General features: G+C 32.7%; 4 protein-coding genes across 5 annotated transcripts; 2 read left to right on the top strand and 2 right to left on the bottom strand.

Moving 5' to 3' along the window:
* Positions 1 to 526: 526 nt before the first annotated feature.
* On the bottom strand, positions 527 to 2,692 carry LOC145760482 (neuroguidin-like). Its single transcript, XM_082574384.1, has 5 exons — positions 2,461 to 2,692; positions 2,108 to 2,231; positions 1,870 to 1,975; positions 1,546 to 1,769; positions 527 to 1,392 (listed from the first exon to the last, which is right to left on the bottom strand). The coding sequence occupies exons 1-5, from the start codon at positions 2,657 to 2,659 to the stop codon at positions 1,173 to 1,175; spliced, it is 873 nt and encodes a 290-aa protein (XP_082430510.1). The 5' UTR covers positions 2,660 to 2,692; the 3' UTR covers positions 527 to 1,172.
* A 9-nt stretch (positions 2,693 to 2,701) lies between these two features.
* Positions 2,702 to 4,666, bottom strand: LOC145760481 (serine hydroxymethyltransferase, cytosolic-like). The gene has a single exon (XM_082574383.1). The coding sequence runs from the start codon at positions 4,633 to 4,635 to the stop codon at positions 3,199 to 3,201; it is 1,437 nt and encodes a 478-aa protein (XP_082430509.1). The 5' UTR covers positions 4,636 to 4,666; the 3' UTR covers positions 2,702 to 3,198.
* An 861-nt stretch (positions 4,667 to 5,527) lies between these two features.
* On the top strand, positions 5,528 to 17,242 carry LOC145760480 (uncharacterized). 2 transcript variants are annotated; one of them, XM_082574381.1, is made up of 37 exons: positions 5,528 to 5,627; positions 5,831 to 5,989; positions 6,167 to 6,301; positions 6,605 to 6,696; positions 6,766 to 6,907; positions 7,189 to 7,357; positions 7,534 to 7,659; positions 7,764 to 7,910; positions 8,038 to 8,168; positions 8,244 to 8,375; positions 8,467 to 8,609; positions 8,700 to 8,802; positions 8,909 to 9,086; positions 9,216 to 9,477; positions 9,883 to 10,051; positions 10,128 to 10,262; positions 10,345 to 10,593; positions 10,715 to 10,877; positions 10,949 to 11,136; positions 11,222 to 11,425; positions 11,525 to 11,653; positions 11,788 to 11,906; positions 11,979 to 12,120; positions 12,284 to 12,568; positions 12,751 to 13,002; positions 13,104 to 13,313; positions 13,416 to 13,639; positions 14,104 to 14,314; positions 14,405 to 14,554; positions 14,670 to 14,845; positions 14,956 to 15,151; positions 15,256 to 15,653; positions 15,814 to 15,955; positions 16,039 to 16,323; positions 16,421 to 16,522; positions 16,606 to 16,669; positions 16,850 to 17,242. In XM_082574381.1, exons 2-37 carry the CDS (start codon positions 5,926 to 5,928, stop codon positions 16,962 to 16,964), a joined length of 6,132 nt encoding a protein of 2,043 aa, XP_082430507.1. In that variant the 5' UTR covers positions 5,528 to 5,627; positions 5,831 to 5,925; the 3' UTR covers positions 16,965 to 17,242. The 2 variants fall into 2 exon arrangements, with proteins under 2 accessions (XP_082430507.1, XP_082430508.1); XM_082574382.1 differs by lacking the exon at positions 5,528 to 5,627 and having other exon boundaries at positions 5,791 to 5,989.
* A 1,878-nt stretch (positions 17,243 to 19,120) lies between these two features.
* Positions 19,121 to 23,236, top strand: LOC145759166 (rhomboid-related protein 2-like). The gene is made up of 9 exons (XM_082572927.1): positions 19,121 to 19,253; positions 19,418 to 19,441; positions 19,518 to 19,673; positions 20,504 to 20,692; positions 20,848 to 20,990; positions 21,355 to 21,467; positions 22,205 to 22,305; positions 22,379 to 22,439; positions 22,563 to 23,236. Exons 1-9 carry the CDS (start codon positions 19,209 to 19,211, stop codon positions 22,811 to 22,813), a joined length of 1,083 nt encoding a protein of 360 aa, XP_082429053.1. The 5' UTR covers positions 19,121 to 19,208; the 3' UTR covers positions 22,814 to 23,236.
* The last annotated feature ends 493 nt before the right edge of the window (positions 23,237 to 23,729 follow it).

Genomic DNA, 23,729 nt, shown 5'->3' with positions numbered 1-23,729 from the left:
ATAACGTTTTATTTCTAATTTTATAAATTAGTTATTAATAAATTACGTGATATATCTTCTTGAACAAAACTAATTTTTGCGTTGGTAAGAAGAAAGGTATTTGCTTCTGTGGTGGAACGCTTATTTAGTAAACCAATAGTGTAAAGTTTAAAGCCGGTTAAATTTAATTATAAACTAAAAAGTGGGTTTAAACATCAAAAGAAAATATTTTAATTTTTTATCTAATGTTTCTAAGAATTCCTTATATTTTGATCATTAATATGTAGATGGTTTCATCAAGGTATATAGCTCAATAAAAGAGACTGACCTCTGCTCAAACGTCCCCGGTTTAAAACTGAGTAAACCTTTGAAGGTTACTCTTGTGGATTTTAGGAACTTGAGTTCCCAGAGGGGTTGTCTACCCTCTAAAGTGGATTAAAAATGCCTTTTTTTGCAAAAAATGTCAAAATTACCTTTTTTTCAAATTTTCGTTATTCGTTTTTTTACCGAAAGATGATGCACGAGAGTCGTTGTTCTCCATTTTTTATTTTTGATAAAAACGTGATTTTTGAATGATTTAGATTAATTTAAAAACGTTTAGATGACTAATATTAGGTTGTAAGTCCATTTTTTTTTAAAATGAGCAAACTTTTTTTGGGGGGGTTTAGCCAAATTTAGCAAAAACACCAAGGTTCTTGTAAAAAATGACAAAAATCGAAAGACAGTTTATTCAAAGTGCCATTTTTGCAATTTTAAAGTTATATTTGACCAAATTCAGCCGAAAAACAAGGCTATACCCTAGCTAAACAAATATCTATAACATACAAACCTATGCAAAACATAAAAGCTATTATCAACAAACTGGGATTTAATTTTTAAACAAAGCTCTCTATGGTTTGGTCAGAATAGGATGATTCCTGATCCTCAGAATAGAAAGATGCCTGCCATTGACTCAATATTTAACTACACCTGTATCAATTTAACAAATACAACAAATATGGGGGTCACTGTAAACTCAGTTCATTGGGCACCAACTAATACAATTTCAAGTTGTCAAACACTATAAGCAAAACTGTAGAAATGACGTTTTGAATGCATTATACAGTCAGAAACAGTACTTTTGACACAATAATACTTACCTCAAACAACCCACCTCATCCGAATTACTGCATATCAACCTTAAAATTTATAACTTACATCCGAACGCGTTTTTTCTTCTTGCCGCCTGATTTTCCCGAGATGCGTTTATTTTTTCGTTTTTTCAAGTTAGTGCTGTTTGTGTTTTTATTTACATATACGTCACTAGCACCGAATGACGTAAGCGTGTCAAGTTCGGAACGCTGAACCATTCTCTTTTCTGCATTTTTCTCCTTTTTGGTTAAATTCACCCTTGTAAAATATTCCTCTTCATAACTGTAGATAAACAAAAACACTTTTAATTCGTTGAAAAACATTAAATTGGTCATAAAACACTAATCAAAAAGAATAAATAAAAGCTGTAAGAACAAATAAATATATTTTTATAGTAGCTTTACCATATTAAAAAAAACTAAAAATATAAAGTACCGTTGTCTTTCTTCTTTTTGTTTTAGAATTTTTGATTTAACAGAAGTCTTTTCAGTTAATACAAGTGGTGCGTCAGCGTGCTCCTGCGACAATTCTTGCAAGAGGGAAGATTTTCGTAACGCCTTCTGACGAGCTTTTTCTTTCAGCGCCTTTTCTTCGCCTTCTTCCAGATAATGAGCTGCAGCAATATGCGGCGGAATGTATTTATTCGATTTTGCTGGGGTCTACAAGAGTTGGTAAGAATTGGTAATAATTTGTAAATAAACAAGGGTTTATTTAACATTATAGGTTTATGCTTGTAATAGTTTTTTTTAATTAGTTTACCTCTTCCCCACTTTCGCTGTCAGAGCCAAAATTATCAACATTAGCTTGAAACTTCAACGTTGGATCTGTTTTATCATTTTCTTGAAGTATCTTGTCAATTTGGTATCTAAAAAAAAAAATTTGGTATCTTGTGTCTTTAGTTTAACTCTTGTAAGAATTTCAATCCTTATTTCCAATTAAAAAAGCAAATAGTCTCATAAGCAAGATAATATGATAATCCTTGGCATCAATAATATACCTCATTTTTTGTTCAAGAGGACATATCTTTTCCAGGACTGTTCTGTTCTCTACTGTTCGTTTTACAGCCTCGCAACCTTCTATACTTTGTCCTTTTATCTTTAAATTCACAATGTGTAAAATATCTAAAAGGAAAAGTATACTTAAAAAAGGAGTCAAATCCGAACGCTCGGACAAATAAAAATTTGTTTTTAAATTTGGACTCGCCGAGTATTTATTACAAACAATGGTGAACATTACTTGGATTTGACGAACTTCAGTAATTTTGCTTTTGTCCCATCCCTTATATTAGCATTGAAGTTATTAATAACAAATATATATATAACTTATATATATTATAAAGTAAGTTTTTACCCATTATGTAATTGGATAAAGTAAGGTACTTGACATCTAACAGGGAAACTCCATTTGACGTTTCTCGATTTCCATTTTTAACTTCTTCTGATATTTCGTTGATGTTTTTTGTAATTATTTCAGCTTGGTCTTTCAACGATTTCAGCAAATTTTGAAACACAGGAAGGTCATTCGAAATATTCAAATCTGAATTAGTCATAACTTCACAAATTTTTTCTACTTGGTAAGCTTAGAACCTGGAACATATTGCAAAATTTAGTATATTTACATTTGAAGGCACTTTGAAGTTGGATGTTTATGATTGCGGCAAGAAAAAATGAAGATCAGGTAACAAATTTGGATGAAGGAATGTAACATTGACATAATAAGATAAATTAAAAAATGAAGAAGAACATAAATGACATGCAGAACCAAATTTTAAATTTAGACAAAAAAACATTTTCAATATCAACTTATCACTTGCTACTACAATTTATAACTATATACAATTATATACACATTACTGCCACAAAAAAATTTTTGTCGTTAAACATCCATCAGACCATTATTAGTGTTCACAGTTTTAAACATAACAGTTGGTGAAGTAATACAAAAATAGTTAGTAAATAATATTTCCCAAACCTGATTATTTTTTTATTTTTTTAAAACATAACAGTTTACAGTAAACAAAAAGGTAGCAGTACGCAAAATGGTTTTTAGTACTTAACAAATGTTCAGTTACAAAACCACCAAAACAGTTTAGGTGTATTTCAATCCAGGAATGGGGAAAGTACGAGCAAAGGCAGTCAAATCAACCTTTATATCCTTAACCTTTGCAACAATTGCAGGATCACTATACAACTTAGCCTTAAAATCTTTGAATGTTGCTTTTGGTTGCAGTGATTTTTGAATCTCAACAGTGAGCTGAATACCTTGGTCGAAAAACTCAGCTACTCTGACAAAATCTTGCTCCTTAAAACCTCTAGATGTTAGTGCTGGTGAACCTAATCTTAATCCACTTGGCCTGAGAGCTGACTTGTCTCCTGGACAAGTGTTTTTGTTGCAGGCAAATCCAATTGCTTCCAACACTTTGTCAGCCCGATTTCCATCTGTTCCTTTGCTTTTTAGGTTGACTAAAAGAAGATGAGTATCAGTGCCACCACTAACAATATCGTAACCCTTCTCTATCAAAACTTCTGCAAGTTTCTGAGCATTTTTGATGACCATGACTTGATAGGCTTTAAACACAGGACTTTTTGCTTGATGCAAAGCAACAGCCACACCAGCAATGGCATGATTGTGAGGCCCACCTTGTAAACCAGGAAACACAGCTTCATTGATTGGTTTCTCCAGATTGTACATCACAGCAGGTTTGTTACCAGTTGCTGGGGTTCGAATTCCTTTTCTGAAAAATATAATCCCAGCCCGTGGCCCACGCAGGGTTTTATGGGTAGTACTTGTCACAATATCACAGTGCTCAAATGGAGAAGGAATCAATCCAGCTGCAACTAGACCACTCACATGAGCCATATCAGCCATCAGATATGCATTATTTTCATCTGCAATTTCCCTCATTCTCTTGTAGTCAATCACCCTTGCATAGCAACTCATTCCTGCTATAATCATTCTAGGTTTAAAAAGTCGAGCATTTTCAGCCAATCGGTCGTAATCAATCAACCCAGTCTCAGGGTTGACCTTGTAAGGCATGGACTCAAAGAAAATAGACGTTGCAGATATTTTTCTCTTCTCTGTCATAAAGCCATGAGTTAAGTGACCACCATCTGGCAAATCAAGACCCATAATGCGACCATGGGGTTCAACAATTGCTGTGTAAACGGCAAAGTTACCAGGGGACCCAGAGTAAGGTTGAACATTAACGCCCCAATCTTCTGAATCTAGAGAGAACACATCAAGAGCTCGTTTCCAGCATAAGCGCTCCAAATCGTCGATGTTCTCAGTTCCACCGTAATACCTAACCCCTGGATATCCCTCTGAGTACTTGTTGTTGAGACAGGATCCAAGTGCTTGCAACACTGCGGCACTTGTGAAATTTTCTGAAGCAATTAACTCAAGACCATCTCGTTGACGTTCTTTTTCATTGCGTATGATCTTGTAAATTTCAGGGTCATTTGTTTCCAAAGCTTCCTCCAACCATTCTGCTTCATTGTGATCACCAAATCCATTTTGTTTACTCATGATTAATATTCAAATATATTCACATAAAATTAAAAACCTGCAAAATAAAAAACAATTGTTAAAATAGTGTTCCTAGTCTGAGTCTACTAAGTATAGTTGGGTATACCAGCAGTAGTATAACTCACTTTGAAAAGATTTATAGTTTTATCGATAGCTTTTATACTGTAATAGGTTTCTGCTAAAACACTCTAAACAAAATACACACACGCACCTTTCCCGCGGAAACTGTGAGAAAGAATGGAGAGAAATATTTAACACGTGTTTATATACTGTTTACAAGCTTGTCCATAGATATACAATAAAGAATTATTTATAAATTTTTTAATATGTTATTGCGTAAATTTTTTGAAAATGATAACAATTTTTATCCTTAATATTATTTGAAGTAAGAAAAATATTTGTTTTTAAATTTTTACCAAAGACGAAGAGTTACACAACTAATTTTCCAAGCAAGCCCCGTAATAAAAAATAGAGTTTGGTTTTTGTAACACGGTGCGATAATTCAAATACTTATATATTTGCAAATTTATGTAATAAAATTTTAATATCATAAAAATTATAAAATATTATTTTACATTTACGAACATTTTGGATGTATTAAAACAAAGGTAATGTAAGTTAGCACGTGAAATTTCAACAACCCATCGAACCTTTTTTAAAGTGTTTTGTAAACTATTGCAAAATGTTATGCAACAGTATAAGACAAATTCGTTAAAGAATAAGACAAATCACTCTTTTGTTTTTGTTTATTTTTATTACGATGAACAGTTAATTTGAAACTTTCTACTAAAACAATGTTGCGAGATAGAGTCATGCCCGTGGGCGTACAGACAAGCGATCAGACCAGTGGAACACGTATGTTAGTTCTCAATCGCGCTTTTACCTTGCCAGAAGTTAACGTTATACTTGTTTATTAATTGAACTAGACCTGATGACGTCAGAATAACGAATGACACGAATTGAACAAGTTCATTCTGTCGCTAATTAAAATAGTAAGATTTATATTTTAAATTTGTTAAAGAATTTAGAAAGTGTATAGCCTAACAATAATTAAACTTAGCTTAAAATTGAAAAATGATTCAAATAATTTGAATGTTGTTAAAAAAAAAGTCTGTAACAGATTTATAACTTTGCTTTACTTTATTAGCGAAATAAGTGCATTACTAATTTAAAAATATTAAACTTGTCGAATCAGGGATATGAGCTCATGATCGACGTCATAAAGAATTAGTATTACATCACAACGAGTGTGTAGTGGATGACTCTGCTTCTTAATCGAAGAAAAGAACAATGAGATTTGTGATAATATTTGGACTTACAGTGCTTTACTTCTCCACTGCCAATGCATTTCAAGGTAAAATTAAGCTCTAGTCTTGTATACGTAGTTTAATCATTTGCGTCTTGAAGTTACGTGATAAGGTAATTCAACGTTGTAAAATCATCATAGGCCCCAGCAAACAATAGCTTTTCAACGTAATTAATGTCCCCTATAATATCCCAAACATGTTATTAATTTAACGATATGTTTCAGGAACATGTAATATACAAGGGCAAACGTACAGGGACGGAGAGACATCAGTGAGGCTTATGGAAAATAATTTATTATACAGATGTACGTGTCGGGTTTTGCCAAATGGAAACAGCAACCAAAAGTGTAACGTAACAAGTAAGAGCGTAAAAATGTTAGTGTTCCTCAATTTACGTACTAAAAACTAAAACAGAAGCCTAGGATTACGGTTTGGCAGTAAATTTATTTCTGTCATGTATATAATATAAGTATATGTTGTGCCGTCGTAGACCAGAAGAGCCACCTTTTTATATGACGTTTTTCGTTCTTGTTGTTACTCATTTTTTTCCCGCTTGTTTTTGTTTTTGTTTACATTAGAAGCTAACTCTTATATTATTTGTTTTTTCATGTATTTTATGCCAAACTAGGGTTTGTTTAACACCATCAATTTGTTTTAAATAGGAGAAGACGCACATGTGTTTGTTGCAAGTGGAACGAAGATCGCAAAAATTGCGATCGGAGACGGAGTTGGTTTTTCTTCTCCATTTATCCAAGTAATTAAGTTTTCTTTCATATTTTTTGTGATTTTAGAGGAAGATATTCATAATCTTTTGCTTGTATAGATTCAAAACGGACATACTGTAGCAGTTGCGGTCGATGTTGCAAGCGATTATGTGTTTTGGACCGATGTTGGAAGTAAGACGCGAGGAATATACCGAGCAAGGCTTTCAGATGGATCAAGAATAACTAAGATTATATACGATGGTAATTTCTATTAAAACGTTTATTTTGGTAAAAAGGGCGAATCTCTATTAGCGTCGTCCGCCGGTGGAAACCAGTAGTACTTAAATAAATGCGGAATGTACAAAAGAAGATTAGGGTAAGGTTATAAAAATTCCGCCCATTTCATATTTGATAAACTTGGTGGACGACACTAATAGAGCTTCAAAAGGTCAATACAAATCACTTGCAAGGCTGGTTTTTTTTACAAGGCAAAGCTATGTCTTTCCAAAAAGATTTTTAAACTGTTTTTTGAAACATTTAAGGTGTGTATGAGCCAAATGGTATCGCGGTGGATTATCTTTCCAAGACTCTGTACTGGACAGATGCTCAATTGGGTGCAATTTATGTCGCAAAATACGATGGAAGATTTAAATCAAGACTTATTGGTGGATTAGCTGAGCCAAGGGGTATCACAGTTGTTCCAAAATTAGGGTAAGTTCAAGCAGTAAGGTTTACATGTATATATTTAAACCTTAGTTAGAGAAAGTGTATAAAAACAGCACAATCACTTTATTGAGTTTATAAAAGCAACTCATACAATTTATGAAAGTCTTTGGCTTTCTGCCAAACATTAATATCAGCTTTTTAATCTATGTTATCGTCGACAGAATGATGTTTTGGTCTGACCAAAGCAGAGGTACAATAGAAAAAGCCTTAATGGATGGAACAGATCATAATGTGGTCATCACTGGACTACAATGGCCCAATGAAGTTGCTGTCGACCACTTGGCAAGGTTAGTGCTAAAAACCAACTTATGACACTGAATACACCAACTAGAATTAACTTAACATTAAAAATAAATTGTATTCTTCTTGATTGTTTTGATTTCTTATTTAGGAGAGTGTATTGGGTCGATGGCTCTACTAGCGCAATAGAAAGTTGTGGTTTTGATGGTGATCAATATTCCCTCACAATTAGCCTCAAGATTACTTTTGATTCTCCGGGATTTGGTCTCGCCTTCTTTGACAAAAGATTATATTTTGGGTAAGTTCTTTCAACAAATTTTAAAAATCAATCAGTTCAGTTGATTTAAAATTATTTAGGCTGGTCTTAGCTTAACTTTTATAACTAATTGCAATTGAAAGTTTAAGGTAAAAAAACATTTTTACAGTGTTTGGGGAAGAGACCAGTTGTTCAGTATCTCAGATCTTGGCAGTGATTTAAAACCAGTAATCAGTCGTCAAGGAGACAGAATAATGGGCATTACTGTTGCCAACAAGAAGATGCAAATTAGCAGCCGATGTAAGTTTCTTCAAAATCTAACATTTTACTTATATAAATGTATAAACCATAGTTAATGGTTAACTGTTTTGTTAGTAAATAATCCATGCTGGGAAGGTGTACATGGATGCTCCCACTTATGTTTTCCAATCTCTTACAACCAAAGAACTTGTGCTTGTCCATCTGATAGTGGATTAGTGCTCGGTGTTGATGGAGTAACTTGTCAAGGTACATCTAATTTTTATACTCTTTCAACTATAAGTATATACCCTTTCCTTAAGTAATTCATGCATTTTGTATGTTATATTTTCATACACAGTTCCAGAAAATTTTTTGCTGTATACATCTCTTGATGAAGGAACGGTCATGATGGCTGCTCTTGTTAATGGTGTGGTTAAAACACCATCTATGTTGGCCCAATCTGACCAACCATCTGCTGTTGACTTTGATCCAGAACAAAAGGTGATTATCCTGAAAGTTGGTTGATTAAATGTTTAACCAGTCATGGTTTCTTTAAATTTTTCACAATTAATTTATGTTTATATATTATAGATGGTGTATTGGAGTGATGTGGCAACTAACATCATTTATAGAAAAGCCTTGAATGAATCAAAAGCAGAGGTTTTTCTACAAGATGGAGTTGGGATAGTTGATGGTAAATACACTGTTTAAGTATAATTCATAGTTAAGCTGAACAAATTATTTGTACTGTTGTGTGTCACTATGCTTCTATTGGTTTTAATATGTTTTTGTTTTTACAGGCCTATGTGTGGACTGGCAAAATCGATATCTTTACTTTACAAATCTGGGTTGGGATGCTTTTGGATCACAGTATCACAGAATCGAAATGGTTGGATTGGATGACCCAGATAAGAGAAAAATTTTAACATCTAGTGAACTAAGTAAACCAAGGGATATTGTTATCGATCACAACAATGGGTAAGAGTTGTTTAAATAATTGTTAAAGCATAACTATAATTAATATACTATTGTTTCATCTAAAACTAAATCAAATTTAAAAAACTTCAAGATATATATCTTTTCTATGATTATCACCTATTTTTATAGATTTCTGTACGTAAGTGACTGGGGAGTTGATCCAAAAATTCTTAGAATGGATTTAAACGGACTTTTTCCACAAAAAATTATGGCCTTAAATGTTGAAAACCCAAACGGTCTTGCTATCCATGATGAAATGTTGTACGTCACTGACTCAAAATTTAGAAGTGCAAATAATGTTAATGGAACCACTATTTTTACCCCTCCTGTATTAATTAAATATGACACAGTTTTGGAGAGAGTGAGCACCTTCCAAGATATCGAGATGGAGGTAGGCCCAATAGCATTAAGAATACGAATATTTTTTGTATATATCTTAATCATCGATGTGGGAAAGTCGAATGCGCGACTTAAACATAGAGTAACATCAGTTACTCCAACCCAGTCTCGAGTTGCCTGTGGAAGTTGGAGATATTATAGATTATAATTGCCCGATAATTATACTGCTGATTAAGTGCTGGCTCAGCAAGAGTTCATACTGTTTATAGTGCCTTACTTAAGGGCGCTACAGCATGATATGAGTGGGGATTGAACCCATGACCTTATGTGTGGTGTAGCAAGTGTTCTTACCACTACACCACGCTCCCGGTAAATATATTGAATATACTTTAAAAACTTTTTATCGGTTTTGCATTAAAAGTAATTTTTACGTCTCAAATCAAATTATTATTTTCAGATTCCATTTGGCCTTACAATGAGCAGAACCCAACTGTATTTAACAGATTGGGGCTTGGGTGGAATTTATGAAGTAAGTCCAAATGGTGGAAAGCTTAACGAGATTATTGTGGGAATAAAGAAACCTACTGGCATCAAATATGCATCAACTATATACAACCCAAGAACTTGTAAGTAACATAAACCAAATAAATTAAGCAATCAATTCTGTTTTTCTGTAATAATTTCTTATAACTACATCTTTAGCTATAAATGCCTGCGAGGATCCAGAGTCAACATCTTGTAGTGATATTTGTGTTCCAACTGATGTGGAATATTACTCTTGCATGTGCTCAGAACAATCTGGAAAAGTTTTGTCAGAGAATGAATGGAATTGCGTGGGTAGGTTTCATGGTTTATTTTATTTTCAATAAACTAAATTTCATGTCAAAAATTCCATTAGATTGTGTTTTTATTTTTTTAGAGTCTGATTCCTTCTTGTTAATTGCTGATGGTAATCGAATTGTTCTTAAAAGTTTGACCCCAGATGATGAGTTTTACTATGCTGTTATTGAAACATATGATGCCCTGAGCAACATTGTAGCTGTGACATATGATCCAGCAACAAAGTACGTGTACTGGACAGATAATGGGAGAAAAAAAGTTAACCGAAAGGTATTGAGCTCTCAATTCGGAAATGACAACGACTATGAGACAATATTTTCTGGAATAGGTAAACATGAAAATTTACCTAAATATATATCTTGTTTTAAATATTTTTAAATTATAAAATCAATTGGTATTATTGGTGTATAAAAATGGCCTAAATTTTCTGTTTTCTTTTTTAAATTTAGGTCGAGTTGATGGCATGGCATTAGATACAGCAAATAGGCTTCTTTACTGGACTGATGCAGAAAAAGGCACTATTGAAGTCTTAGATTTATCTAATCTAATACATGCTACAGTCTTAAGAAGACTGGATAAGCCAAGAGCAATAGTTTTAGAACCAAAAACTGGGTAAGAATTTCTAAAGTTAATTTTGCTACATTTTTTAAATGGTACAAGTGTAACTCTTTTGCAAATTTTAGAGTAATGTATTGGACTGAGTGGGGACGATATCCAATGGTTGCCAAGGCAACTATGGACGGCCAAGATCAAACACCATTGCTTACAACCGGCCTCAAGTGGCCAAATGGTTTGTATTATGACGAAGATGCAAAGCAGTTGTATATTGCTGATGGGGGGATGTTGACAATTCAAGCAATCATACCAACAGGTGAAAAAAATAAAGTCTTTAAAGATTATAAAAAATTTACAGAAGTTCTGTATTTTGTGGTAAACTTAAAATGTTATTTTTACAGGGGGTTCTTTTGTTTTGGATTTTATCAATCTTAATGGAACAGCAGCTCATGTATTTGGTTTAGCAAAAGTTGGAAATTCAATTGTTTTTAGCGATTGGAAAGATCATTCGCTGCTTAAAACTACTTTTGACGACACTTATGGCTATGTTCGTGATATGGTTCGACCATCACAAATACATAAACATGATCGCTGGACTAACTATGGTTTGTTTTTAATATAAGAACTGGTTGTTACTGCAAGTAACTCCTTTTTTTACTCGACGAAAAAATGGTGGTTAACTTATTTAAAACATGTTTTTTTAGATTACCAGGGACAGTGTATTAGGGGTGTACATCAATGTACACACATTTGTATCCCAGCGGTTGGAAGTTATGCTTGTTTATGCCCAGATCATCTTGTACTTTCAATCAACAAACATTCTTGCGTTACAGGTAAAGTATTTTTTAAAGCATTTGTTACATTTTTAAGTAAAATAAATATCAAACATTAAAGCATGTGTTGTACTTATTAGTATGCATAGTAAGAAACAATTATTTTTGATTTCCTTTTTTTTAATTCTCAATAGAGGAAGAGTTAGTATTGTTAACAAGCACGGTTGCAACTACAACCACACAATTTGTGCCAACTAGTCCTTTAACTACCGCTCCATGGGCAGATCTTGTAGTTCCCACCAAAGCAGAGCAGGTTAGAATTTATTAAACTTAGATCAAAATTTAAAATCAACATTTAAATAACACTTTTGTATTTTCTTTAAAGATTTTGGAGACCACTGCCCAGTCTTTATTAATGGAGAATGCAACATCTGATATTAACTCAACATTGAGTGTTGTGCTGATGACAACTAGACCACAATCAACAACAGATTATTTTGAAACAACCACTCCACAACCAACAACAGGTAGCTTTTCATTATATTTAAAATGTAGTTCTAAAAGATATCTGATAAGGCATATTGTTTTCAAGTAACGTTATATTCAGATATAATGTACATAACTTTTTTTACTGATAGAAAGTTTTTATTCTGTTTATTTTTTACTTAATCTGTTTATTTTCGTTTACAGCATTGCCTAAGGCACCTAGGTTCTTGGAATGCGACACTCAATCAACATACCAAAAGTCTTTAGAATCAGATTACTCAAAAGTTGTAGTTACGCCAGAACTTTTTAATCTTCGTGCTGTTGTTGGTGACAACACAACTCTTAATATCTCATTGATAGAACAATATGGCGATATTATTTTCAAGTACGATGATCTTTCGTTGGGACCTGGAGGCCATGTTTTACAATTCTGGGCTTTTGATAATTATGGAAGAAATACATCTTGTAACTTAAATCTTGTTGTAAAAGGTTAGTTGGTTTAGAAATTCTTACCAAAAAATTGCATTTTTTATTTATATTATATGGCAATATATGCAATATTTCATATATAATAGCTATTGCTGTTTTAATATGCGAAAACAGTAATTTTTTTAAATGAAACTACTGTGCATTTGTGTCTTTAAAATACTTATTTAAGCATATTTTTTTAGATGTATCACCTCCTATTACTATATACTGCCCTGATGATATAACTGTAGATACATACTCGAAAGACAAGACAGCATATGTATTTTGGGATGCACCACAATTTATTGATAACGCTGGAAAAGATCAAATTTTCGTAACCGAGAATTATGAGCCTGGGGTTATGGTAAAAGGAATACACAACGTAACCTATTTTGCTTCTGATAGAGCTGGCAATTCAGTAATGTGCTCCTTTTTAGTTGCAGTTAGTGAAAAAGGTAAGTTACTTTAAATGCTAACAATATTTATTAGTTTAAAAATCTTTTAACATGTTGCTAAGTTTGCAATAAAACCAACTAATCAAAAAATTTTGATTTAGATACTTTATGCAATTCACCTTATCATCCCAACAACACCAAACTATCCTGCTATACTGATATTCATGATAAATTTCAAAAGTGTAAAGTGTACTGTGAAAAAAATTACCAACTGGCTCTTGCAGATCCAATCATAGTTTGCCAACCAAATGCAATCAACAATGGATATTATGAGTGGTTGCCATTGCTAAACAGTGATAGTGTATGCAGAAGTAAGATATTTATATGTTTATGCACAGCACAACTTAATCTAAATCAAACTGTAATTTTTTGAACCAAGACTATTGTACAACTTTTTTAATATTTTTTTGCAGAACCCTCAGTTGGAAATGTAAGAAAAGTCGTTCAACTGCAATATGATTGTCCATGTAGTAGTTCTCATGACTTTTATGACAAGGCCAGAACAGAATTTACATCCACGCTGACAAAGTACACGAAATGCAAAGAAAGGTTGTACAAGTTGGGGTATTGCAGAAACGCCAACAAGAAATTAACTGTAGAATGTTTCAATGATGTTAAACTGAACTTCAGCATAACTGTAAGTTTATAAATATCACCCTTTGCATAATAGAACTGTTTACAGACTTTGGCCTGCACAGTATATCATTTTTTTGTATATATCTTTATCTTCGATGTGAGAATGTCGAATGCGCGACTTAAACATAGAGTAACATAAGTTACTCCAACCCAATCTCGAGTTGCCTGTGGCAGTTTGGGATATTATAGATTACAATTGCTAAATAATTATATTGCTGATTAGGTGGCTTAGCAGGAGTTCATACCGTTTATAGCGCCTTACTCAAGGGCGCTACAGCATGAGATCAGTGGGGATTGAACCCACGACCTTATGTGTGGTGTAACAAGTGTTCTTACCACTACACCACGTTGCCAGTTAAATTTAATCAGCATGTCAATAGTAAAAAATCAATTTTAAAACTTTAAGTCACAATTAGCAACCAACTTAACAAATGTGCATTAAACTATTTATTTATGACAACACAGGTTGATTTGGCAACTTTACATAACATGAAGTCAACGAAGGAGGTAAGCCACATTGTTAGAAGATCAGCAGCTGATATTCTTGATCTTGCTGAAGAAAAGAAAATTGTTGCAATTGGTATTGACCAAAAACAGTATAGTTACTCAGAATATGATATTCAAAATGTTGGTGTGATCTGTGAACAAGGATATAAAAGAACTGAAGATGGATGTGGTAAGTTTATACCATTTATTTTTAGGTATTTTTTTAAATTATAGTCCAATAATGTTGTCTAACAAATTAACTGTCAAATTTTGTCTTTAGTAATTTGTCCAGAAGGATCATATTTTTCCGACAACAACTGCACCTACTGTCCAGCTCATTTTTACCAGGATCAGAAAGGACAAACAAAGTGCATTGAATGTCCACCCGGAACAGGGACTGTGTTTTACGGGATGACACATCAAAGATATTGTAAGCCAACTTTTTACCCTTTTTTTTAAAAGATTGTGTGTAGTGGTTTGAAAAAATGGTTTCTTTTTACACAAACTTTTGAAAACTGTCACATCATTATTTTTACTTTTAAAAGGTATTGAAATGGAGAGAATTTCTGCACAGTCATCAACTGTAAAGTTAATCGCTGCAGTAGTTGTTGGAGTTTTGCTTATTCTCATAGCTATTCTACTTGTGATTGGATTTACTTGTAAAAGAAGAAAAAATAATAAGTTCAAAAAAGAACAAGCACGAAAACGAGCACTGCAAGTGGTAAGAAGTCTTGCTTTAAAAATTTATGCTTTAATTTAAAAAAAACAAACTCTGTAAACATTTACTTAATCTTTTTTTCTAATTCTTTTTTTCTAATTCTTTCTACACAGAAACAAAGGGAAGAGGAAAAGCTAAAACGAAAGAGGGCCAAAGCAAAATCCTTAGAACGTGCCAAAAAATTAGAGAAAAAAGAAAGTAAAAAGAATTCCGCCGAAAATCCGGAAACTGAAAATAACAGAAATTTAAGGAAACAAAACTCTGCTGATCCCAAATTAGGTGGTATGACTCCCAAAGCACTTCCAAGAAGTAAGTTTGTTCCCATATGATGTGGATTACATGCATTTAAATGCAATGAATTAAATAAAATCATGAGCTAATGTCTTTAATTCGATAACACATTTACTTTTTAGAAGGCTCCAGTTCGTCATCTGTAAATTTAAAAGTGACCACCATGCCACAACAGAACTCATCACCAAACAAAGGTAAACAACACAAAAGATCATCAAGTTTTGGAGGAAGTAGCATAGCGCCCTCATTTACCACAAATAACGATGACACCATTTCAAGAATCAACACTGAGATTATGTCACAAACCGATGTAGGTTCAGTTAAAAGTGGGGTTAACTTAACAGCTAAAGCACATTCCGAGTACAGCGAACCGCCAAGCAAAGCAACCAGTATTGTTTCAAGCGAAATGCCTTTAAAGAGTGCTCTTAAAAAGAGACCTAAACCTGCAGAAAGTTATATCTCGGATGACACCTCTACTGTTATATCAGCTTCTACTATTGGTCCAGCACAAATGCAAAGGGTAAAAGAATATTTAATTTTACCAAACAGCTATTTTAATTTAATCATTGGGTTTACCGAATAAAAACACAGATATTGTTATAGCTAATAATTTCTTACACTTAGTTGTTTAAAATATTAATTTTATTTTGAAAAAATGTTTTGATATTTTTTATTTGAAGTTGATGAGTAAAAGGCATTCTTCCCTTGATACGGATTCAACAAATCTTCGAAGAGGTCGTCCATCCGGAAGATCCATGAGGGATAGTGCTGCAAGTGTTTCTCCATCAAAGATGAGAGGCGGAGCATCTTCAAACTCCCTAGGTTGGTAACTAGAAGTTGTTAAATTTTATATAAGCACATTACCAAAGAATTTAATTTTCTAACTTAACAAATTGACATTTAAGCTGCAATGGGTGGTAACAGAACAAATAGTCTAGACAGGGGCGGACCCAATGGGCCTCCTCCTAGAAGAATGTTCCAGACTCTTCCAAGATCAATGCCAAAGAATGGACCGATGCCTCCAGGTGTTATGATGAGGATGCCAATGAACGGAGCAAGGCCCCCTGTTTCTGCTGGTAACGGGCCTTATGGTATGATAAGGCAGCCAATTTATGGGGGATTTAACCCAAGGGGACCAAACCCTGGGTATCCACCAAACAATATAAGACCAGGATTTGTTGGACCACCAGGTAAGTTAAAAATATATTCTTAAACAGCCCTTTTATACAACCATGTGGTAAAAATTTATGCGATTTTACGTTTTCTCTTAACTTTGATTTGCTGTAGGTCGACCTACGGGACCACCAATACAACGACCACAATTTCCAGGGGGTGGTTACTGGAATGCTGGTTACGAGAAACAACCAGATTGGGACACCATGTCTCTAAGTAAGATTTTCTTTTATTAAAAGTTTTTTAAATATTTAAAATAAACGCTTACGTAACTAAAATTTTTATGACGTCATTTACAGGAAGTGACGTAGATATGAGGACACCCCCACCAGCAATGATGACGTTACCACGTGCCAGACCAAGGTATTAAATTCAAAACCGCATTCGTTTCCTGTTTTACGTAACAAACTTCTACTAAATATAGGCTTTTAGGAAATATAGGCTTGCATAGACATATGTAAGACGATACTTGACCGGATGCAACCATTTAAGAAGGCTTTAATCAAAACTCCCCTCATTCATAATTCAATTTTTTAATTACAGATATCGTATGCCAAACGGAGCAATGCAACAACCTATGGGCCAAGGACCAAATATGGGAATGCCAGCTCGCTTTAGACAGCGTATGCCTGCTCAGCCCCCACCATATTACGCCTAAAACTTTGCTGTAAATTTTGTGTAAATATGTAATTTATTAATTAACAGACAGCTTGCTATGTTTTTCCTTTTTACAAGTGCAAGTTTCACATGAATATTTGCGTTCTTGCGTTATACAGAAGGATTAAATACTTTTACTAAGTTTTAGTTTAGCATCACACAATCAGGTGACAATAAAAAAGTTTTAATAATTTATTAATTTCCTGCCAAAGATTTGCTTGAAATATAAATACATGTTTTTGTCGGCGTGTAGTTTTACCTTTAATAAATAATTTAAATAGTGCAAAACTCGTCTCTTTAAGAAAAATAGGTCAAGATTCTCATTTTACCAGGAAGTACAATTGTAAAATCTTTTCTGAATTGTAAGATAATATGTAGCGGAGAGGCTCGTTAAATTTTGTATTTTAAACAACAAAAAGGTCATTTAAATTACGTAATTTTTTTAGGAAGCGAAAATATAAATCCTTTGTTGAGCCAATGTTAAATATAGAATAAATAAATTCACCTTATGTAAAAGCTATATATATACGACACACAGCATCACAAAAGCTAATATATTACTGGTGGTAACAACGTGAAGTTTTTCGCTTTTATGAAACTTCCCGCTGGCCACGTGACCGCTTGTAAATACGAAGCGATCGAATATAAAGCACTCAGGCATATCAGACGAAAACTCGACCACTAACGACTACGTTGTTCAGTGTTGACTGTTTGAGTACCAAGGTGTGCGCTAAAAGCAGCATTGAAAAGCTAAAATGTGCAGCTTTAATGTTCATTTTTTGGTACTTAAGTTTTAGCTCGCGTCAAAGTAAGACTGTTTAACTTTGTTTTGGTTAAAAGAATGGATTTCAGTAATAATTGACTAGTCAACCAATCTATTATACCTTCCGTGCTCAAATAACAGTACACAAATTGGCAAGTATTTATGGTTATATTAATGAGAAGTATGTACAGTTAGTATAGAAGTTCGCTCTATAACGTAATTGTATGCTCAGAAAATGATTTAAACTTCGCAAAACGTAGTTAAACGGCTGAATGGAAAAGTCAATCACATATTTTTAGGGCGGAAACAATTGTGAAACTATTACAATGTTTTGTTGCTGTTAGGAAATAATATGACAATCACATTAGCCTTTGTAACCTTAAAGAAATGTTATTCTATTTTAATATTCCCATTCAAGATGAACTCATATTTAAAAGTTTGAGATTTTATAAGGCCATTTAAAAGTTATAATGATATGCCCCTCGGCTTTTAAATTGAGAATAAAAATTGTATTTAAAACAAAGTCTTTTCTCCAAACGTACAATGGACGAATATTACTATCACACGTACTATAACGTACAATGGACGAATATTACTATCACGTTACTATCTAATTATAGGCACAAATTTCCACTAAATCAATCGACTGTTGCAACATAACAAGTGACTAAATGTTGCCTAATGTTTTTTATATCGAGTAGTAAACTTTGTATAGTTATAGAATATGGTTTTACGACATTAGTAAGGTCGCAGTTTGTCGCAAGCACAGCGTAAAATTACGGCTTTTGTACTGAAAGATAATTAGTTTGTGCTTGAATAACGACAGTAAAGGTGATAGGAAAATAGGTTATAAGACCCAAATCCAATTTAACAAGCAAATAAGTTGTAAAAGTTTGTTAGTCATAAAACGTTGTATAGCACAAGCTTGAACGATCACAAAAACTGAAGTAAATGTTGGTAGGTATTAACTTTAAACGTTGGTAGGTATAAACTTCAGTTACATTTTATGGGCGTAAAGAATGGGTCAACAGCTTTCTAGTAAGTGGGCGGGCAAATTACTTACTTGTACTATGTAAACAAAAGTTATCCCGGGCTTTCAGATCGAAATTTTCCGTTGTTTCAAATTGTAACAAATCTTATGTCAGCAAATATTTACAGTGATATCGTCACTACGATCAGCTAAGTTAACAGTGTTTAAATAAACCATAACGTAACGTATTTAGCTAAAAATCGTCAGCGACATATATACAAAACGAAGTATGATTTGGCTATAAAGTTAATAAAGCAGTTCAGTACTTACTACCTGTAAAGCATATACCGAAAAGTTCTAAAATACGCCAGACTTCAAGTAAACAGAAGTTATTTCATTTTTTAAATTTAGCTTGTTGTATTACAGGTTTCTGTTTTAATAAAGCGTGTATTGAATAAACAGGGCGAGGTGTTATTTGATTTAAAGTCAAAGTTAGAAAAGTAAATATCAAAATGAGCAACATTGGAATGGTAGAACGAGGCGAATCCAAAACAAAAGTAAGGACAAGCTTTTGTTAATAATTGTTAAAAAATATATCATGTTTATCAATCACGATTATTTGTTTCCAAGTAAAAATAACGCGTTAACGTTTTGTAGTTTAAAAGTTTAATCAACCATTACAACTTTTACAAATATTAGTAAACTTTTTTATTTTTTGCAGGATATTTCGCAGATTTTTGACGAGGTAAGCTTTATTTTATATTCTTATTAATAAAATGACATTTTTTGTTTTATACTTTCAATTTTATTTTTAAATTTAGTATGTTGGTTCCAACGGCAAAATACCTGTGAATAAATTTGAAGATATAGTAGAACTTTACAGAACAAGTCTCTCAGAGAATACCATCAGAAAGCTACTTATGTACGCTGATACAAACAGAGATGGATACATAACAAAAGAAGAACTGGAAACTTTGGTAAGTACTCTGGGTATTGTTCGTTTTAATAATAATGAATCATTTTGTAATGACCATGTTACGTAATGTACTTACAAAAAATAGTTTGCACAATACTACATACATAGGGAATTTCTGAAATTGAAACTAAATATGGCAAAAACTAAAATAAAAAACGTTAAAGGCTTTAACTTAAGACCGTGTTCCGTATCTCACTCAACACAGCTATAAATACTTTTAACTTGCTATTTGAATTTCAACAAATTTAATTTTGTCTTCTCCACGCTCTTATTTCCAGTAAGCTCTGTTCTAATACTTTAAATAAACAAATTGCGTCCATTTGAGTGCCCAGGTTTTTATTCTGGTTCTTCTATTCCACAAATCTTATTCTGTTATTTCAACCCCTCAATTATTTTTTTTTATTTTATAAATCTCAATCTGTTATTTTCATTCCACAAATTTTAATCAGGTATGTCTATTCTACGAGTCTTATTTCGTTATTTTTTTTATAAATCCCATTCTGTTATTTCTATTTCAATCAGTTATTTCAATTTTACAAATCTTATTTTTTTGGTTCCATTCCAAAAATCTTATTCATTTTTTTACAGTCCACAAATATATTTCAGCTATTTCTGTTACAACCAATGTTTTTCACATTCTGTTCTACAAATATTTCGTTAACATTTTATACCCCAACTTTCCTTTGGTATTTCTGTTTTAAGATTCCGCTTCGTTTCACTTTATATCAATCAATAATCTTGTACAGAAATAATTCCGATATTTCTACATTATATTATATTGTCAAGCATTAGGTTATTAAAATATAGAACTTATGTAAATTGTTTTTACAGGAAGAGCAAGATCCAGAAGTGGTGGCAACTCGAACTGGGATAGATGTAGAGGAGCTTACCATGTTCAACAAGGGGGTTAAATTTGTAGGTAGTTTTGTACTAACCAACGAGCAAGACAAGAAAATATATTACGAACACTATTCATGCCTACCACCTCCACTGTTTATGATACTTGTTAGTTTGGCAGAGGTAATTTTATTTTGATGTAGAAACTGTAATACAACGAAGTTATTTCGAGTTAGAGGCTTGTATGTATGCAATATTTAACGCCGTTCCACCATCAATTTAAATCAAAAAATGATTTATTTTACGTGCTATCAATTTTAAAACGACATTTCGTTTAGGTTATAGTCTACATATATTATGGAGCAACATATGGAGAATGGCTGTCCTACGATTCAGCATTACTTGAAAGTCCTTTAATTTTTAATCCCGCCAAAAGACAAGAGGTGTGGCGGTTCCTCACATACATGTTACTACATGCTGGGTAAGATATATTTAAATTAATTTATACTGTGTAGTGTAGATTACATAATGTAAATAAATGCAAATCTTATTCGTGCTTTATCTCGCTTAAAATATTTGTTTTTGATTTTAATTCATATGTAAATTGTAAGTTAAGCTTTTCTTTTGTTATCCGTTTATATTTTTAGTGGCTTCAGGTATAATTTATCTCAACTTGGGCCAGTAAACATTTGCATTTCAAGCGTAAAATTCGCCTTACCATTTAAAATAAACCAAGCCTATAATTTGTTGTTTTTCTGTAGCGTTTTTAAGTGCCAATTATCTTAACTTAGTGTTTATGCATCTTTCAAACATGATTTCCTAATGCGTATTTAACTTTTACGCAGGTTGGAGCATATACTTTTCAACCTAATAATACAACTATTACTCGGTATTCCCTTGGAGATGGTACACGGGGGTTTTCGGGTTGGGGCAATCTACATGGCTGGCGTTATTGCAGGTAACACTATATTGTAAAGTAGTAAATAATTTATAAGTTTGGACTTGTGAAGACAATACTTTTGTACAGGCGTAATCCATTAAATGTATACTTTGCAGCATTAAGCATTCGCAACTCGCGAGATTTCGATCCTAATCTTATCGTCTAATACATTATTTAACACATTTGCTTTTTAGTTTAAATCAAAATCACTTCTTTATTGTACTAAGTAAATTTAATAAATTGTCGACATTAAAATAACAAAATTGAAGCACAAAAACCTTGCAAATCGTATTATAACATAAAGAACCCGCCCACAAAAGTATATATTTAACAATAAGCATGATATTGGTCAAACTAATGCATAATTCAAATGTTACTTATATGTGTTTTTACTATACTCAGTCACACTAAATATTTATAACAAGGTAAATGTTGCGGGTGCAGTAAATGATGCATATACGTTTCGAGGTGCCAATATAATTCAGTTTCTAGGAACGCTTTATATTTCAAGTTCCTGTTTAACTGAATAGGGAAAACATAGTTTAACTGTGTGGTCAACGTTGAATTGTCCTTAGGGAACGAGAAATTAAATACTTGGAATATTTAAAATAAATAAAATTTGGAAATTAAAAAGCGGTCGGCGTTTTATTAAATGTAACAAAAGAAAACAAATTTTGCATCATACACTATATACAGTTTAAAAAAATTTTAGGTTACTAAATAATTTGAATAAAAATGTTACATGTTTTATCCAGGTTCTCTTGGAAGTTCAATATTCGATCCTTACACGGTTTTGGTTGGAGCTAGCGGAGGAGTTTACGCCTTGTTTACTGCCCAACTTGCTAATGTCATATTGGTAAAAATCAAATCATAATTTTACTTTAATAATTTGTTGGCCTGATTGTTAATCACATGCTTTTTGTCTTTAGAATGGAGATGTTATGCATAAGCTATCCAGTCTTTTAAGAACGATCTTTGTATTGTTTGTTTGTAAGTAATTTAAATCCATAAAAACACAATCTTAAGTATTTAATTATCTTATTTGCACAAGGTGGTTAAATTTTCATATTTAGCCAACAAACTACCCCTTTAACAAATTGTCTTTTTTTACAGTATGTGCCGACTTTGGCTACTCCATTTACCGTCGGTTCAAAAACACGACATCCGGTGGCACAAAGGTGTCATTCGTGGCACATGTGGCAGGTGCCATCGCCGGTTTAACCATGGGCCTTATGGTGCTTTACAACTTTAAGAAAAACTTAAGAGACAAGATTCTGTTTTGGGTCGGTCTTGCTGTTTACATTGTATTCATGATTTTTGCAATATTCTGGAATATTTTCTGGCCGTACTATAACAAAACCTAAGCGCTTGTAAGCGAAATGACATCAGAATTTTAGACGCCAAAACATTATCGACCAGCGCTTTAAAATTCTAGATTGTTTAGCGTTATCTATTTCAGATTTATAACGTCAATTAGTTATTTTTTTAATACTAAGCGCGACGCTTAGACTTGAGGTGTATTCAAAAAATTAATATTGTGTTACTATAAAGCTTGTGCAAGTCGCTTACTGTTTAGTAACATAATTTTAATATTTGGTTTAACATCATTGAAGTTTTATAAATCAAGTTTAACTCTGTGAAACTGTATATACATTTTAATAATTAACCTGCATTTTCTTGTTATTTGCAATTGCCTTTAATTGTTGTTGTTTTTTATACGTACTGTCAACAGCAATCAACGCCGCTGAGGTAGTAAACAAAGTGCATAGTACAAATAAAATTCATAATTTTAATTCCTAGTGTTGCCTCACAATTAAATGCCATCTAGATATATTTTCTTGAATTAATTCACCTTTAACATTGGCAGTGTAGTGTCCATATTTAAAAGCTTTTTAAGTAAGGTCTGGTTAATAATATACATAGGTATAACATGGTTTCCTTGGCTTAAATTATATAGCTCTGTACATTAACTTATTAGGTATAGAAGGCGTGTAATCCACCTTCTATATGGTTACACTAGAAGAGTTAACTTACAGTAGGGGCTGTTTAACCTTTTATTCAAACTTATCTTGTTTAACCTTTTGTTCAAACCCCAAATAAACAGTTAACTGATTTCTGCGTTTTAGTTTTTTAAGATTGCGCCTCTTCTTTTTTTACATTTTTTAAATTCCCGTTCCTTCATTTTTGTATTTTTTTCCGTTTTCTCATTTTCCGCTTCCTTCATTTTCCGTTTTTTTATTTTTCTGTTCCTTCATTTTTCGTTCCTTCATTTTCGTAAAC

Source organism: Corella eumyota, chromosome 7, assembly GCF_963082875.1.
Source record: "Corella eumyota chromosome 7, kaCorEumy4.1, whole genome shotgun sequence".
Classification (NCBI taxonomy): Eukaryota; Metazoa; Chordata; class Ascidiacea; order Phlebobranchia; family Corellidae; genus Corella; species Corella eumyota.
The sequence above is the reverse complement of the archived record's forward strand: the minus strand, read 5'-3'. Positions and strand labels throughout refer to the sequence as shown.